Below are 18823 nucleotides of genomic sequence, written 5' to 3'. Positions count from 1 at the left end.
CTCTTTTTGGCCATGTCGAATTTTATCAAAAATCCAAGCAACTTCTTCCCAGAGGGAGGATGGGCTCCACCTAAACCAAAATGGAATCAGATTGCTGGCATATAAAGCTAAAAAGGGTATAGAGGACTTTTTAAGCTAAGGGCTGGGGCAAAGCTGACAGATGTGAAGGAGCACATGGGTCAGACAGACATCCCATAGGGGATGATCTATTAACAGGATTCTCTATATCCTGGTAAAGAGGAGAGGATAGAAGTTGATAAAGTAGAGGAAGAAACTGAAGAGATACAGTCAAATAAAAGAGAGTCCTATTCAGTTACCTCACATGAAGGTAGACAATTAAAAAGTGACAAATTTTATGAGTGAGTGTATACAAATGCTAGAAGTCTAAATATTAAGATGGATGAACTTGAGTGCCTGGTATTAAATGAGGATATTGATATAATAGGCATCACAGAAACTTGGTGGAATGATGACAATCAGTGGGACATTGTAATACCTAGGTACAAAATATATATGAATGATAGAGCAGGTTGTGCTGGAGGGAGACGGACACTATCGGTGAAAGAGAGCATAGAGTCAAATATAGAAAGATCTTAAATGAATCACATGGTATCCTAGAATCTCTATAGAAATTCTGTGCTTGAATAATAGAGTATAGCAATAAGATATATGCTGACCACCTGACCAGGATGGTGGTTGTGAAATGTTCAGGGAGATTAAAAATAGAAGACTCAATCAATAATAATGAATAATGGAGGATTTCAACTGTCCCTATATTGACTAGCTACATGGCACTTCAGGGCGAGATGTAGAAATAAAGTTTCTAGACACCACTAATGACAGCTTCTTGGAGCAGCTAGTCCTGGAACCCACAATGGGAGAGGCAATTCATGATTTAATTTTAAATGGCGCACAGGATCTGGTCCACAAGGTGAATAGAGCTGAACTGCTTGGCCATAGCAACCATAATAATATTTAAATTTAACATCCTTATGGGGGAGGGGGAGAATCCCAAAGAAGCCCACCACAGTAGCATTTAACTTCAGAAAGAGGAACTACACAAAAATAAGGAAGCTAGTTAAGTGGAAATTAAAACTGTCACCAGAGTGAAATGCCTGCAAGCTGCATGGAAACTTTTTAAAAACACCATAATGGCTTTTGTAATGGGAAATCATGCCTCACTAGTCTATTAGAATTCTTTGAGGGGGTCAACAACCCTGTGGACAAAGGTGATCCAATTTATATAGTGTACTTGGACCATCAGAAAGCCTTTGACAAGGTCTCTCATGGAAGGCTCTTAAGCAAAGTAAGCAGTTATGGAATAAGAGGGATGGTCCTCTCATGGATTAGTAACTAGTTAAAAGATAGGGTAGGAATAAATGGTCAGTTTTCAGAATGGAGAGGTAAATAGAGGTGTCCCCCACTGATCTGTAGTGGGACTAGTGCTGTTCAACATATTAATTAATGATCTGGAAAAGGGATAAACAATGAAGTAGCAAAGTTTGGAGATAATACAAAATTACTCAAAATAGTTAAATCCAAAGCAGACTGTGCAGATTTACAAAGGACTCTCACAGAACTGGGTGATTGGGCAACAAAATGGCAGATGAAATGTAGTATTGATAAATGCAAAGTAATGCATGTTGGCAAACATATAATCCCAACTATACAAACAAAATTGAGGGCTGTTACCGCTCAAGAAAGAGATCTTGGAGTTATTCACAGAAAACATGAGCTCAATGTGCAACAGTACAGGAAAGGGATAGATAACGAGCAAGGATAAGATTAGGTCATGGATTCTGTGACTTCCAGGGACCTCTGTGACATTTTCCGCTTAGCTCTCAGCCAGCAAAGGCCCCGAAGCTCCTAGCTACCAGGGCTGCAGTGGGGACCCCTGGAGCTCTCCGCTGCGGCAGCAGGTGCTGGACATCCCCACCTTATTCCCCCAGTGGGGCTTGGGCTCTCATCCCTCCTTCCCCACTTGTACTTTAGTCATCTCCCTGTCAGCTTTCCTCTCTCTCCCCCTCCCCCCCCCAATTATTTTTACTAAAAGTCACAGACAGGTCACGGGTTTCTATGAATTTTTGTTTATTGCCCACAATTTGTCCATGACTTTTACTAAAAATAACTGACAAAATCTTAACCATAATACTGAGACAGAAAACATCATAATGCCATTATATCAATCCATGGTATCCCCACATTGTGAATAGTGTGTAGTTCTAGTGCCGCCATCTCAAAAACGATACATTAAAAATGTAAAAGGTACAGAGAAAGGCAACAAAATTGATTTAATGGTATGGAATATCTTCCATATAAGGAGAGATTGAAAATAGTGGGACTATTCAGCTTAGAAAAGAGACGAGTAAGGATAGAGGTGTGTAAAATCATGAACAGTGTGGAGAAAGGAAATAAGGAATTGTTATTTACCCCTTCACATATCCAACAAATTCTTGGACTGCATTGGAGACAACTTTTTATTTCAGAAGGTTGAAAAAGCTACTAGGGGGGAAGCTGTTCTAGACTTGATTTTAACAAATAGGGAGGAACTCGTTGAGAATGTGAAAGTAGAAGGCAGCCTGGGTGAAAGTGATCATGAAATCATAGAGTTTGCAATTCTAACGAAGGGTAGAAGGGAGAACAGCAAAATAGAGACAATGGATTTCAGGAAGGCAGATTTTGGGAAGCTCAGAGAGCTGATAGGTAAGGTCCCATGGGAATCAAGACTGAGGGGAAAAACAACTGAGGAGAGTTGGCAGTTTTTCAAAGGGACACTATTAAGGGCCCAAAAGCAAGCTATTCCGCTGGTTAGGAAAGATAGAAAATGTGGCAAAAGACCACCTTGGCTTAACCATGAGATCTTGCACGATCTAAAAAATAAAAAGGAGTCATATAAAAAATGGAAACTAGGACAGATTACAAAGGAGGAATATAGGCAAACAACACAGGAATGCAGGGGCAAGATTAGAAAGGCAAAGGCCCAAAATGAGCTCAAACTAGCTACGGGAATAAAAGGAAACAAGAAGACTTTTTATCAATACATTAGAAGCAAGAGGAAGACCAAAGACAGGGTAGGCCCACTGCTTAGTGAAGAGGGAGAAACAGTAACAGGAAACTTGGAAATGGCAGAGATGCTTAATGACTTCTTTGTTTCGGTCTTCACCGAGAAGTCTGAAGCAATGCCTAACATAGTGAATGCTAATGGGAAGGGGGTAGGTTTAGCGGATAAAATAAAAAAAGAACAAGTTAAAAATCACTTAGAAAAGTTAGATGCCTGCAAGTCACCCGGGCCTGATGAAATGCATCCTAGAATACTCAAGGAGCTAATAGAGGAGGTATCTGAGCCTCTAGCTATTATCTTTGGAAAGTCATGGGAGACGGGAGAGATTCCAGAAGACTGGAAAAGGGCAAATATAGTGCCCATCTATAAAAAGGGAAATAAAAACAACCCAGGTAACTACAGACCAGTTAGTTTAACTTCTGTGCCAGGGAAGATAATGGAGCAAGTAATTAAGGAAATCATCTGCAAACACTTGGAAGGTGGTAAGGTGATAGGGAACAGCCAGCATGGATTTGTGAAGAACAAATCATGTCAAACCAATCTGATAGCTTTCTTTGATAGAATAACGAGCCTTGTGGATAAGGGTGAAGCGGTGGATGTGGTATACCTAGACTTTAGTAAGGCATTTGATACGGTCTCGCATGATATTCTTATCGATAAACTAGGCAAATACAAATTAGATGGGGCTACTATAAGGTGGGTGCATAACTGGCTGGATGACCGTACTCAGAGAGTTGTTATTAATGGTTCCCAATCCTGCTGGAAAGGCGTAACGAGTGGGGTTCCGCAGGGGTCTGTTTTGGGACCGGCTCTGTTCAATATCTTCATCAACGACTTAGATATTGGCATAGAAAGTACGCTTATTAAGTTTGCGGATGATACCAAACTGGGAGGGATTGCAACTACTTTGGAGGACAGGGTCATAATTCAAAATGATCTGGACAAATTGGAGAAATGGTCTGAGTTAAACAGGATGAAGTTTAACAAAGACAAATGCAAAGTGCTCCACTTAGGAAGGAAAAATCAATTTCACACATACAGAATGGGAAAAGACTGTCTAGGAAGGAGTACGGCAGAAAGGGATCTAGGGGTTATAGTGGACCACAAGCTAAATATGAGTCAACAGTGTGATGCTGTTGCAAAAAAAGCAAACATGATTCTGGGATGCATTAACAGGTGTGTTGTGAGCAAGACACGAGAAGTCATTCTTCCGCTCTACTCTGCTCTGGTTAGGCCTCAGCTGGAGTATTGTGTCCAGTTCTGGGCGCCGCATTTTAAAAAAGATGTGGAGAAATTGGAAAGGGTCCAAAGAAGAGCAACAAGAATGATTAAAGGTCTTGAGAACATGACCTATGAAGGAAGGCTGAAAGAACTGGGTTTGTTTAGTTTGGAGAAGAGAAGACTGAGAGGGCACATGATAGCCGTTTACAGGTATCTAAAAGGGTGTCATGAGGAGGAGGGAGAGAACTTGTTCACCTTAGCCTCTAAGGATAGAACCAGAAACAATGGGTTTAAACTGCAGCAAGGGAGGTCTAGGTTGGACATTAGGAAAAAGTTCCTAACTGTCAGGGTGGTTAAACACTGGAATAAATTGCCTAGGGAGGTTGTGGAATCTCCGTCTCTGGAGATATTTAAGAGTAGGTTAGATAAATGTCTATCAGGGATGGTCTAGACAGTATTTGGTCCTGCCATGCGGGCAGGGGACTGGACTCGATGACCTCTCGAGGTCCCTTCCAGTCCTATAATCTATGATTCTATGATAACACAAGAACCAGGAGTCACCCAATGAAATTAATAGGCAGCAGGTTTAAAAAAAATATAAGGAAGTATTTTTTTCACATCACACACTGCCAACCTGTGGAACAACCTGGGGATGTCGTGAAGATCAAAACTATAACTGAGCTGAAAAAGAATTAGGTAAATTGATGGAGGATTGGTCCATCAATGGCTATTAGCCAGCCCCATGCTCTTGGTGTCCCTATGCCTCTGACTACCAGATGCTGGGACTGGATGATGGGACAGATCATTTGATGATTGCCCTGTTTTGTTAATTCCCTTTGAAGGATCTGACATTGGCCACTGTCCGAAAATAGAAGACTGGGCTAGATGGACTATTGGTTTGACGCAGTATGGCCATTCTTATGTTCTAATAGATAATGTTTACTGGATTATTTGGACCTCTTCTCATAAGAATGGCCATACTGGGTCAGACCAAAGGTCCATCAAGCCCAGTATCCTGTCCTCTGACAGAGGCCAATGGCAAGTGCCCCAGAGGGAATGAACAGATAGGTTATCAAGTGATCCATGCCCTGTCACCCAATCCCAGCTTCTGGCAAACAGAGGCTGGGGACACCATTCCTGCCCATTCTGGCTAATAGCCATTGATGAACCTATCTTCCATGAATCTATCTAGCTCCTTTTTGAACCCTGTTATAGTATTGGCCTTTACAACACCCTCTGGCAAGGAGTTTAGAGGTTGATAGTGCGTTGCGTGAAAAAATACTTTCTTGTGTTTATTTTAAACCTTCTACCTTTTAATTTCATTTGGTGGCCCCTTGTCCTTGTATTATGAGAAGGAGTAAATAACACTTCCTTATTTACTTTCTCTATACCACTCATGATTTTATAGACCTCTATCATATCCCCCCTTAGTCGCTTCTTTTCCAAGCTGAAAAGTCCCAGTCTCATTAATCTCTCCTCATACGGAAGCCGTTCTATACCCCTCATCATTTTTGTTGCCCTTTTCTGAACCTTTTCCAATTCCAGTATATCTTTTTTGAGATGGGGCGACCACATCTGCACGCAGTATTCAAGGTGTGGGTGTACCATGGATTTATATAGAGGTAATATGATATTTTCTGTCTTATCTATCCCTTTCTTGATGATTCCCAACATTGTTTGGTTTTTTGACTGCCTCTGCACATTGAGTGGATAATTTCAGATAACTATCCACAATGACTCCAAGATCTTTCTTGAGTGGTAACAGGTAATTTAGACCCCATCATTGTATATGTATAGTTAGGATTATGTTTTGCAATGTGCATTGCTTTGCATTTATCAACATTAAATTTCATCTGCCATTTTGTTGCCCAGTCACCCAGTTTTGTGAGATCCTTTTGTAGCTTTTTGCAGTCTGCCTGGGACTTAGCTATCTTGGGTAGTTTAGTATCATCTGCAAATTTTGCCACCTCACTGTTTACCCCTTTTTCCAGATCATTTATGAATATGTTCAATAGGACTTGTCCAGTACAGATCCCTGGGGATACCACTATTTACCTCTCTCCATTCTGAAAACTGACCATTTATTCCTGTTCTTTGTTTCCTATTTTAACCAGTTACCAATCCATGAGAGAACCTTCCCTCTCTTCTCCTTTCTCCCATCACCTAGTAAACCAGCTGTCCTATTAATAATAGTTTTCATACAGATAAATTCACTGTTTTAGACCTTATTTGTGGTTTAGATATGCTCATTCCACCACAATGAGGTTAGGTTCCGGGGGAGCTGCCTCTAATCTGAGAAATCTGGGCTTTGTTTTTGTTCCTGCAAATACTGGAGATAGGTCAAACGCTTCCATGAAACCTCTGGGGCTTGGGTCAAGTCACTTTCACCTTTAGGCCAGACGTTTTGCCTCTGGTAGTGCAATTAGAGAACCAATTCAGTACTATGAACTCATCCATTGTAGTCCTAGGTTTACATTCTACCTGAAGGATCGCCTCTTTCCCTGTGCTATATTACCACAACTATAGCCAGCCGGAGCACCTGAGCTGGATCCCGCTCATTATAAAAGAGGTTCTCTGTCAGGGCTGTGGAACTTGCTCTCTTGGTCTGAAATAACCTGAATTTAATGACCTTAATTGGCATGCTGCAAGTGTGTGTGTGTGTGTGTGTGTGTGTGGAGGGCAGAGGGCATGCTTCCTGTAAGAGTGATGGCGGGGAAAAAGAGTTGCTGTATGTGTCTAAATGCATAAAAATGTTTTTTAAAAAATGGGCAGCAATGAGAGAAATCTTTCTCCCTCTAAGGGAATCAGCTTCCAGGTCATTATTTCTTTTCCAAATGAAGCTACCCACTGAGCTGCTTCTCTCTGATTGTTGTACTGCATTATGGTGATGAGTAAATTGACTAATCTGCATGTTAAAAGGTGCTCCATGTGCACGGAGACTTCTGAGGAGCCACAAAATTGGAGCTCTGCTACAGTTACTCCGAGTGCAGACCTTTGCCGTGGCACTTTCAGCCTGGTTTCAGCAGAACCATACAAAACCCCCCTTTTAATCCTAGACTGGAAACCTCTCCTTGTTTCCTTACAGCAATTACTTTCAGGCAGGAGAGTTATTGAACTGGGAGTTTTTTCAATTAAAAAACCCATTTTCAATTTTTCCTTGAAAAGATGATACTTAATCCATTTCCTGATCTTATACAAAACCAAAATAAGAACAGAATTCCAATTAAATCCATCTGTTTCATTCCTCTTTTTTTGCCCTACATTCAAGTATCAGTACGAAAAGAATATCACACTTTTGGTATGAAATGAGCTTTAAAATCTGTCTGTCAGTGGTGAAAGTCCGCTACCGTTGTTTGTTTTTCATAGGAGGTCTCAAACAGTGCTTCAGGGCCTCAATACTCAGTCTCTGTTTGGCTCAGATTGAATGTATACCAGACATGCAAAACAGCAACTGAGATGCCTGCTGGAAGCATCAAAGTTACTCTGCAAAAGGTTCTTCAGAGTTTTGGACAGAGAACCATAAAACTTTATACTTTGACACTTGCAGTGTGGCTGCTTGAAGTTTGCAATTCCTTTCCTAAACATTATAATGATTTTTTTCTCCTGCATTGAGCTTTTGGTATTCTTGGCTTCATTGAAGCTAAACCAGGCGAGCAAATATAATTAAAATTACATGAATACATACATTGTCCATTGCTATGAATCCCTCTAGAAAAATGTCAACTTGTATTTGTTTCTTTTGCTCCATAGGAAGTAGAAACAATAAGAGATCATTCCTATAGGTAATGTCTAGCCAGTATAATGTTGTTTCTTTTCATGGAAAGGACCCTTCCTATGTCTGAATAGACTCTCCCTACACACATCACCATGTTCTTGATTAAAATGCGTTGTTCTTTTAATTCTAATAATCGTGTCTACAGTGTTGTTAAAATTTTCTACCAAGTTGTTTATTTAGTTTCAGTTTCAGAATATGGTGCTGCAGCAGTCCAGCAGAGGGAGTTTAAACTCTGATGGGGGTAGGGAGCACAGATTTCCTCCACACTGATGGAATGAGCGGGTCTAATATATAAAGTCTTGTCCAGATCAGTGGATGCCCTCAATAATGAGAAATAAAAATTACAATTAGAAAACTAACTTGCTGTCTTGGGTATAACAGCTTGATCCTGTATCCACTTAATAGGTGTAGCCCACTGAAGTCAATGGGACTATGCTCAGTAGTAAGTACTTGCAGGATTTGTCTCTAAATTGGTAATGCTGTGAACAAGTCCTAATTTAGTTTTATATTGTAAAATTGAAAGTGGCAAGAGATCCACAAACAGCAGCTGAAAAGACATCTTGGCACAGTGAGGGACTAAAGTTTTTTGTCAGTCACCCTTGGCAGTTAAAATCAGTTGGGAGAGTGGGAAAATTAAGTGGAGTAGGAGGTATGAGATTAAAATCTTGATCTTTACTCCTCATTAATGCCCTCCATCACCTCATTTAACATGAGTGTTTTGTTCTTTGAAGTACTAGCTGTGCACCATTGGGAGTTTGTGCACTGTGACACTCTCAAAAAAGTCCCACTGTGGTCAAGGGTGTAAGAATATGTAAAGTACATATTGTATGTGTTCTTGCTGGATTTGGGGCTTTAGTTTTCTGAAACATTTAGAAATCCAAGGAAGTCAGCGTTAAAGTGAAACTTAAAAGAAACTTGACTATTTAGACAGTGAAAACATATGAAAGGATTTTTGTACAAAGAGAATTTAAACTATTTACCACATTATTTTTCTTCCCTTTTAAGTTCAGTAGTGCATATTATTACACTAGTTATAAGTCACTATTCATTGTCACTAACAGTATAATTTTATTATATCATTGCCAATAAGGATTCTTTTAGGTTTGCTATAATGTATAATGCCTCTTGAGTGTTTTGGATTTTGTCTGGTCTGCCATTGCAAGCTTTTGATTTTGCCTGGTCTGCTATTGCTAACTTTGGATAACAAAACTGTTTGAGAAACAACTTAGTTCATTCATTGAATGTATTTCTTTTATCAGTTGCTGCCTTTGATATTTTCACTAGCTGATCTGCAATATGACGATACTCCTTAGCTTGTTATTTAATTTACCTTGTGCTAATGTAAATTATTAATTGTTTTGGCTTTGTTAAAAGTTATATCGTTATGTTGAATTATTATTGTCAGTTTAGATCAAATTATTCAGTGCTGCATGTAATGGTTGTGACAGCTTAAAATGAGCAATAAGTAAATACAATCACAGTCCAAAATTCTATGGATTTTTAAAATCAGAACTGGGACTTATTATTAGCTATAGCTCTTCCTCAAGGTTTATCAATTATAGCAACAGGAATCAAAGAAACCAAATTAAATATACTTTTTTTTTTCCCTCCCCAGAGGCCCGGAAGACACAATAAATGATTGCAAAATCCTTTTTATAGAAGAAATGTACAAGATTGAAAAGCCAGGAGCTTATCCACTGACATTTGGGGATGGAGATTTCAAAAGTATGCTTCTTTCATTATATGTTTAATAATGGTATTTAAACATGTGAATACGTAATTTTAAAAATCATAATTGATAAGAATGACACAACAATGCAGATTCAATAATTTTAATGAATGTGTGTTTTATATGTTGTCATAATAATATAGTCCTTATTAGACAGCCCTTTGACTCTGTTGCCACTTTTTTGATGAGCCATGCGGTACATAGAAATACTTAGAAATGGATTTTTGATGTAATATAGCACATGTTAAATAATACATCAGTCCAAAAAGTTACAAGCAGGGAAATGGGGGAGAACAGCTGACAGCCCTTAGATCAGTGGTTCCCAAACTTTAACAGCCCGCAAACCCCTTTCACTAAATTGTGACATCTCGTGAACCCCCTCCTAAAAATGAATATTTCCAGGGATTTAAGTTTAAATTTCCTCAGTGCGATGGATTCGCTTGCCTTGCTCTGCATAGCTCTTGGAAGTCTGGAACCATTGGAGAAAGATAAAGTCTCAGGTCTGGTTCGGCATCAAGTCTGTTTCTGTATTTGGTTTTCAGATGTGCATACGAGGAAAATGCTTTCTCGCATAAGTATGTTGTTGAAAATGGTAACAGAACTGCAGCAGCTTTTTCTGCCAGAAAGGGGTACTCGTTTCTTAAACTCAGCCAAAAGTTGATCAATGATAGATTTGTGAAACTCCTTTTCAGTTTGTAATCACAGGAGATCTCAATCAATTTCTCTTTTTCCTTGGTGTTTAATATCTGTGTTGAGAAAGTGGTATCATCAAAAGGCTCAAGCTACAAATCCAGTATACTTCCCCGTCATTGATGTGGCCCCATCAGTGCAAATGCCTAGGCAATGAGACCAATCTATTTCCTTTTCTTGAAAATATGCATTAGTCAGATTGAAGATATCTTCTCCAGTTCTACGTTCTTCCAATGGTCTGCAAAACAACAAGTCTTCTTCAACCATACCTTCATTCACATAATGTACAAACAGTAGCAAAATAGCTAGATTAGCTACATCAGTTGATTCATCCAACTGTATAGCATAATATGGACTATTTTTCACTCTATGTACAATTGTGGTCTCTCCATTATTTGACATGTAATTAATTCTTCGTGACAACGTATTATTGGACAAAGGTACCGTGTCAATCCTTTTTGCAGCCTTTTCTCCGAGCATGCAATGAACTACGTCTTTTATACATGGACCAATCAAGCTCTCTGCTATGGTATGGGCTTCTGATGCTTTTGCTACTCGGTAGCTCACGTGGTATGAGGCTTTAAGTGCATTTTCATGATCAGTACTTGCTTTGGATATAAAACTGGTAATGTCAATTTTCTTCTCAGCTAATTTTCGCTTGAAAAAATCAACAGGCTTGTCGAGTTGTGCAGGATGCCTAGTTTCTAAATGGCGCCGAAGTAGAGAAGGTTTGAGGCTGCTGTTTGCTAGAACATCACCACAAATCACACACACTAGTTTTGGATGTTCTTGATCACCAATGCATGTAAAGCCATATTTTATATAATCATCGTCATATTTTCTTTTCTTTGTAAGTGACTTTCCAGGACCATCATGATCATTAGACTTAGATTTTCCACAGTGTGGACTTGAGGAAACACTAGCTGATTCCAGCGTCTTTACACTTTCCTTTTTCAGCCACTTATCCATTGAACTTGTGTACAGAAGTTCTAATAAAAATAACAGAGAGAGACTGCTAACAACCAACAAACTAGAAACTGAGAAGATTCACTCACTGAAGCAAATCAGCACTCCAGAGAGAAGGACAATTACTGAGACACCTTAACACTCCTACACTGGCTACAAGGTGCTTCTGGCTGGTTTGGCTCGCAAACAGCTTTTCTTCCACTGAGGAAGGTGGGACAGGAATCTGAGCTGCCACCTGCACCCCGCATGGAGTGCTGGGGTTCGGAGCTGCTGGCTCCCCCACTGACAGGGGAGGGCTGGGGCTGCTGGCTCAAACTGTCTGGCCCCGCTCTCCCCGAGGCTCGGGCTGCTGGCTCCCCCGCTGACAGGAGAGGGCTCGGGCTGCCGGCTCAAACTGCCCGCTCTCCCCGAGGCTCGGGCTGCCGGCTCCTGGGCTGACAGGGAGGGCTGGGGCTGCCGACTCAAACTGCCTGCTCTCCCCAGGGCCGGCTCCAGCATTTCTGCCGCCCCAAGCAAAAAAAAAGCCGCGATCGCGATCAGCGGTGGCAATTGGGAAAAAAAAAAAAAAAAGCCGCGATCGGCAGTGGCAGTTCAACGGCATGTCCTTCGCTCCTAGAGGGAGTGAGGGACCTGCCGCCCCCGAATTGCCACAGGTGCCGCCCCTCTCCCTTGGCCGCCCCAAGCACCTGCTTGTTAAGCTGGTGCCTGGAGCCGGCCCTGGCTCTCCCCAAGGCTCGGGCTGCCGTCTCCCTGGCTGACAGGGGAGGGGCTCAGGCTGCCTGCTCAAACTGCCCGCTCTCCCCAAGGCTCGGGCTGTCGGCTCCCTGGCTGACAGGGGAGGGCTCGGGCTGCCTGCTCAAACTGCCCGCTCTCCCTGGGGCTCGAGCTGTCTGCCCTGCAACTGGGTCCCAGCAGAGTCCTCTGGCCGCCATTAATGAAATTTTTCTTGAGAACTCCCTGAAACATTCTGCGAACCCCACTTTGGGAACCACTGCCTTAGATGATTCCTAGTGGGCCAGTATCCAAATCACAAAAACTACCATCACAATTGGCACCTTTGTTTATATTCTCAGCAGAGGCCAAGAATGGATTGGGCCTGTTGCATGAGCTACAGTTCAGCCCTGATGTCTTCTAAGGGTGAAAGAACATTAGCAGGTAGTATGAGGAAACTTACACTGGCATTGCTGTTGTACCTATTCTGTGAATAAACTGAGTACTTCAGTCTCCAGGGCCATCACTTGACCACCTTTGATTTTCCTGGCACTAAATTCTCTTTGCCAAAAAAAGACACTGTCTTCTTATCTCAAAACTTAATCAAAATCCCCAAATCAAAATTTCTACCCAAATGAAAAAGGTATTAGTAAAATGGTGTTTCTAAGGGAAACGTGAATGAGAGGCAGAAGGACATCAAGAGTGGATGCTGCTGAATTATGTTTGTCATAGTTGTGACAAAAAGTGGCCACATTTTGGGGTCCTTTGCACAGCTGTTCTTTAATGCAAGAGACTTAATGTGCCCACTGTTTTTGTCCCTTTCACAGTATGCTACACTGTTAGCTATCACTGTTTTTAAAAAAAGCAAATTTCCTTTCCTGCTCTTAACTTTTATAAATGAAAGGATTTAAAATAATTTACGTTTTACTTCTTATGCTATGGGTTTTTTCATTTTTCTCAAGATTGGCAAATGAAAATACAGTCACTTTCACTTTTGTTCATAGTTAATTTCTAGTCAATTTCATTTTAAGATTATTTTTATGCAACAGAAAATATTTTTTAAAAATATCTTCATTGTGAACTGACAATTTGAGGAACAATTATTTGGTTGCCCCCAAAACTGCACATTAAGTCACATCTGCTTTGCATTTATTCACCTAATTATTTGTTTTGAGAGTATAGTTGCAGGTTTTGTAGAACAGTTTTGAGGCCATGGGAAATGTGACACGCATTTAACACATTGTACAGCAGTAGGTATAATGTCAGTGAAATGAATTAAAAATAGTGTATCTGCCAAATTAATTCTTAATTTATCATAATCTTTAGCATATATATAATCAGCTCTGCTTATTATCCTTTTGCACAATGCAAATAGTTAATCTGGGTGCCAACTTTATATTCTTCTTGCACAGCCACTTACGTGCTTTTTTTCATGCTGCTCCCCATGCGTTCGTTCCTCTCAAGTCCATCTCAGAACAAAGTTCTTCAAGCTCTTTTATATTCAGGCTGCCCCAAAATCCAGAAAGGGGCTGTCCCACGGGTTCCATGAAGGGAATCAAATTTAATATTCTGGAGACAGCGTCAAGGAATGTACTCCTTACGTGTTACTATATATACATCCAGACAAGCCACAGTCCCTGTCCTTTCCAAAAGTGATAATGTAAAGAGCAGAAATATGCTTCACAAGCTGCACAGTTAACTCTACTTTTGATGGAAAACCAAAGAATGCCAGAAGTTTTCCATTCAATAGATGCTTTTTAAATTTGCCCTGACACATTTATTAAATATCAGAATAAAAATTGTGTGCTGACCAGTCTTGTGCATGAAAGTCCTATAATAGAAATCTGAAACTTGCCTACCAAAAGAGAGGAATAAGGCTATTAATAATAGGAGGATTCATGCTGTCTGTAACATTTCCACAAAATCCTAAAAAACAGAGGAGGTCAGATGGCCCTCCTGCAGCCAGGAGAGTCCACCACTTTGAGACTAGATTAAATTATGGACTGGTTAAAACAAATCTCAAGAGAATGGACATTTTGAGAAAAATATCACAAGACATAACTGAGAACAAACCTATTACTAGTACACATCAAGCTAATTTGCAAAGCTTGGAATCAAGACTACGGGGAAGCTGAGAATAGACTCTCCTTGCTAAAAGACACAGTGAGTACCATGAATATAATCTCAAAGCAACAGGAAATGGCTATTAAAGCACTGTAGGAAAAGGTTAATGATCTCAAAGGAAGATCAAGGAGAAACAATCTGAGAATTGGTGGGTCTTCCAGAGGAGATGGAAAAAGGGAGGCCTCTGGAATTTTTATCCACTATGCTGCTAGAGCTTTTGTGTCTTCGCCCTGATCAGAATGTAGATGTTGAGAGAGCCCACACCTCTCTTGCACCAAAACCCCTCCAAATGCAAAGCCCCAGGCCTTAACTGTAAGATGTTTAAAATAATATATTAAGAAACTCATTCTTTAAAAAGCCCTAACATGAAAAGGAAAAGCTGATGATTTTTCCATATTACACCAAAGATGTGGTGGGAAAGATGACTAAATTCAATAGATCAAGAACCTTAGACAAAAGGTTGGGTTTAGACTACTTTATTTCCTTCCCTGATAGTTTGAAAGTTAAAAACGAGGGTAAGATGCTTAGTTTTTTGATAGCAGAGGAAGTTGAAAAGTGTCTGATCTCACTACTGCAGAAAACCCCCACAGAAGATACAGCTGGGATACATTAAAACAAATATACTGTATTCAGTCACTGTGGAATTCAGTCCAGTGTTGGGATTTAGCTCTTAACTTTGGCAACACTGTAACAATGTTGGCACATTTGCTTTACTTGCATTTACCCTACACCACTGCCCACCACTTATGTACACTCATAACTGTAGTGTTCCGGAACCAAATCCATTTTTGGGATCCTGATACCAAGCAAATCACTTAACTGAACCTGGAGACTTTTTACAATCTTGAATTGGCAAAGTTCAATAGAGAAGTGTGACTTCGTTTTCTGTCTAAGGCACTATCCATCTTGGTACCTTCTCTAGCACCCCCACCCCAACCGTCTTTTTCATCTTCTTCCCCATCCCCTCCATCAATTATTTTACTTTGTTTCATCCCCATTTAGTTTCCCAGATTTTCAGTTTATAGTAAACCTGGAAATACTCAATCCATTTGCCCTAAATGTACACGTATACCATATCTAACAATGTAATGAAGATTTCAATTTAATGATATATCCTTTCAGTTCCCCAGCTGTAAAGGAATCCTATCCAAGAATAATTACTATTGCTGGTTATAATTCACCAAATTATTGAGAATGTTATGAGGGTCAGTTTTTTTTTTTAAATAATATTCATTCAGGTTCTCTTCTTTAGTTTTTTTTTTTTTCTTAATGAAATGAGTTGAAATAAATGTGTTGATTGACATTACTGATCTAACCATTGGGCAATGGCGTTCACACTGTAATCCAGCATGGACAAGGCTCTAGAGGGCAAAGATTAGTCAGAACTGTTCTGGTAATGAACCTGTACCTGTAAATAATCTAGTTATATTAGAATAAGATTATTTAAACAACTTGTATAACTTTCCCATATATCCATCAGAATCTTGTTCTTAAATTTAGACACTAGCTGTCTTCCCCCCCCCCCCCCCTCCTTGCGTGTGGTTTTTTTGTTTGTTTTTTTTTGGGTTTTTTTGTTTTTTTTTGGGTGAATGGTGCAGAAATCATGCCTCCATTGATATGAAACCGTTTTCCTTATAAAGTTGCAGGGAATCCAGTTATATCCCAAATGGATATTTTGGGGGTGGGGGTCGTAAGTGATTAGACTACCCCCTTGTTACTACCTCCTGGACTTAAGTCCTACTTTAGTTTGGATGTTTGTCATATATTTTGTAAGGGATCCTTGGTCATTTCTGATGACTTCATTCCCTCTCTCTGTTTTTCTAGCTTTTCCCCACATTATGCCTATCTTTTTCCTTTCCTGGTTCGCCTTATCTTCTACCCTTATCCCTCCCCTTCATGTCCCTGGGGTGGTCAGGGGGACCCAGATATACTTTTCCTAGATGTGGAACTAACAGTGACCTAACTACTGATACTGTTCAGCTGCCTGATAAAGAGATGTTTGACTTACGTCCTCCTTATGGCTAATAGTATAAATTGTGTTTTCTGGAACATCAAAGGGGTGAATACCCAAGAAAGAATCTAAACCCACTGACAGCGGATATTATCTTCTTATAGGAAAGCTACCATGATCATTTAAAGGTAGAGAAACCATACATGACCCCACCCATAGCCTGGGACCCCCACACTCTCCCCATCCCATCCCTTCCCACCTTAGCTGGGGCGGGTCAGGGGAGGAGGTCTCTGGCCTGGCCGGAGCCTGCTCCGGCAGGCTGGGCCAGGCGCCAAGGCCGCAGCCTGCCAGTCCCGGACCTGGAGCTGCAGCTGCTTCAGAGGCTGGGGGGAGAGTAGCGTGACCAGAAGCGGAGAGAGACTGGCCCCGCCTCTTCCCTTCGGCTCTGCTGGCTGTGCTGCCTTTCCTTGCCCCCTCTGTTGGGGGGAGGGGCTGTGTCCCACCACTCCCTCTCTATATCCGTTCATAAGCCGACCCCCTTCTCCTATGCTTCCTTTTTTTACTAAAAAAAATTCAGCTTATGAACAAGTATATACGGTACATCACTAGTGCATGTTCACACTACGCTCCTTCTGTTGGCAGAGCACATCCACACTTGGAACTCTATCATCGACAGTCAGAGCAGTACACTGTGGTAGCTGTCCCACTCTGCTACTCACCATCTTCTGCAGCTAGGACTTGTGGGAAGGCGGAGTGGATTGTAGTGCATCAGGGTGCGGGCTCAATGTTCCTTGATGAAGTTTATTTCCATCCCAGCATTCCATGTGCTTCTGACTGCGTTTTGTGGCATTTTTCAACTGCCCCTGTTTACTGTGTGCCCCCCATCTCTGTCTTAAAGGATGGATTCCCACACTGTTCTCTATTGTTGTGGTAACTGTTATGAATACATTGCAGATGGTCAGGTGGTATATCATGAGCTCCCAATCTGAACAGGAATCAGATTTGCCTTACCTGCTGTGTGCCGTGGAAAGAAACAGCACCAGATTACTTTTGGCATTCACAGAGCAGCTACATACGGCGGACCATTGCTTTTGGGCTCAGGAAGCAAGCATTGAGTGGTGGGATTACATCATTATGGAGGTCTGGGATGACAAGCAGTGGCTGCAGAACTTTCAGATGCAGAAAGCCACTTTCCTGGAACTGTGTGGAGTTCGCCCCAGCACTACAGCGCAAGGACACCAAAATGAGAGTTGCCCTCTTGGTGGAGAAGCTCATGGCGATTGCTGTGTGGAAGCTGGTGACTCCAAACTGCTACCAGTTGGTCGCAAATCAGTTTGTAGACAGGAAGTACACGGTTGGGGCAGAGTTAACACAAGTGTGCAGGGCCATTAATTGTATCCTGCTGCGAAGGACAGTAACTCTTGGCAATGTGCATGAAATAGTGGATGGCTTTGCAGCAATGGGATTCCCTAACTGTGGAGGGCAATAGATGGCATGCATATTCCCATTTTGGCCCCAGATCATCTTGTGATGGAGTACATCAATAGAAAGGGAGACTTCTCAATAGTATTGCAGGTACTTGAGTATCACCGTAGGCATTTCACTGACATCAATGCAGGGTGGTTCGTGAAGGTACATGATGCACGCTTCTTCAGGAATACTGGCTTGTACAGAAAGCTTCAAGCAGGGACTTTCTTTCCAGTCCAGAAGATTCCAGTAGGGGATGTTGAAATGACCATAGTGATCCTGGGAGGCCCAGTGTACCCCTTACTCAGATGGCTCATGAAGCCTTACATGGGAAACCTGGACAGCAGCAAAGAGTGCTTCAGCAATAGGTTGAGCAGGTGCAGAATGACCATAGAACGTGCCTTTGGCAGATTAAAAGCATGCTGGTGCTGCCTTTATGGCAGATTAGACCTGACTGAGGAAAACATTCCCATGGTCATAGCAGCCTGCTGCATGCTCCATAATATTTGTGAGGCTAAGGGTGAAAAGTTTCCCCTGGGGTGGAGCACTGAGGCAGATTGCCTGGCGGCTGATTTTTTGAGCAGCCAGATACCATGGCTATTAGAGGGGCACAACGGGGGGCTATTAGAATCAGGGAGGCTTTGAGACACCATTTTGATAATGAGCACCAATAACGGTGCATTTCTATACCACAGTCTGCCATGCTTCATTAACTTCAGTTATCTTATTTTGCCTAAAGATTGTGGCGATGCCTGAGCAGGATTTGTACTAAGCAAATGATTAAACTGCACCTATGTATTGCTACCAGTGGCAATCACTATGTGTAGGACATAAATAAGAGTGGCTCTCTTAAAGAGAGTTTGTTTTTATTAAACACCAGTTCCCACCACTTTTTGTGTGTGTTAAGGAAGAAAACAGTAAAGAGCAGTGTAGGCTCTCAGAGCTGTGCGTAAGTGCAGGTATCATTTTGGAAGCTGTCCAAAGGCGTAGAGTGAACAGGGTACCAAGACATTCCGGTAAGTTGCAAGGAAGATGTGGGAGGAGTTTGGGAAAGGAATGGAAAACAGTTCTGTATTAGCTGCGGGGGTGTGGGGTGGGGGTGGAAAGCATGTATCTATTCTGACTATT

General features: G+C 41.4%; 1 protein-coding gene across 4 annotated transcripts in view; it reads left to right on the top strand.

Annotated features, from left to right (window-relative positions):
- Positions 1–18823, top strand: part of UHRF2 (ubiquitin like with PHD and ring finger domains 2) — a 172753-nt gene that overhangs the window by 82249 nt on the left and 71681 nt on the right. For all 4 annotated transcript variants that reach the window (XR_010588899.1, XM_065550543.1, XM_065550542.1 and 1 more), the window contains exon 5: positions 9673–9782. Coding sequence is in view for 3 of the 4 variants with exons in the window: in XM_065550543.1 (XP_065406615.1) it covers positions 9673–9782 (110 nt within the window). In the remaining variant the exon portion in view is untranslated. The remainder of the gene's footprint in view (positions 1–9672; positions 9783–18823) is intronic.

Source organism: Chrysemys picta, chromosome 6 (genome assembly GCF_011386835.1).
Source record: "Chrysemys picta bellii isolate R12L10 chromosome 6, ASM1138683v2, whole genome shotgun sequence".
NCBI classification, from domain to species: domain Eukaryota; kingdom Metazoa; phylum Chordata; order Testudines; family Emydidae; genus Chrysemys; species Chrysemys picta.
The sequence above is the reverse complement of the archived record's forward strand: the minus strand, read 5'-3'. Positions and strand labels throughout refer to the sequence as shown.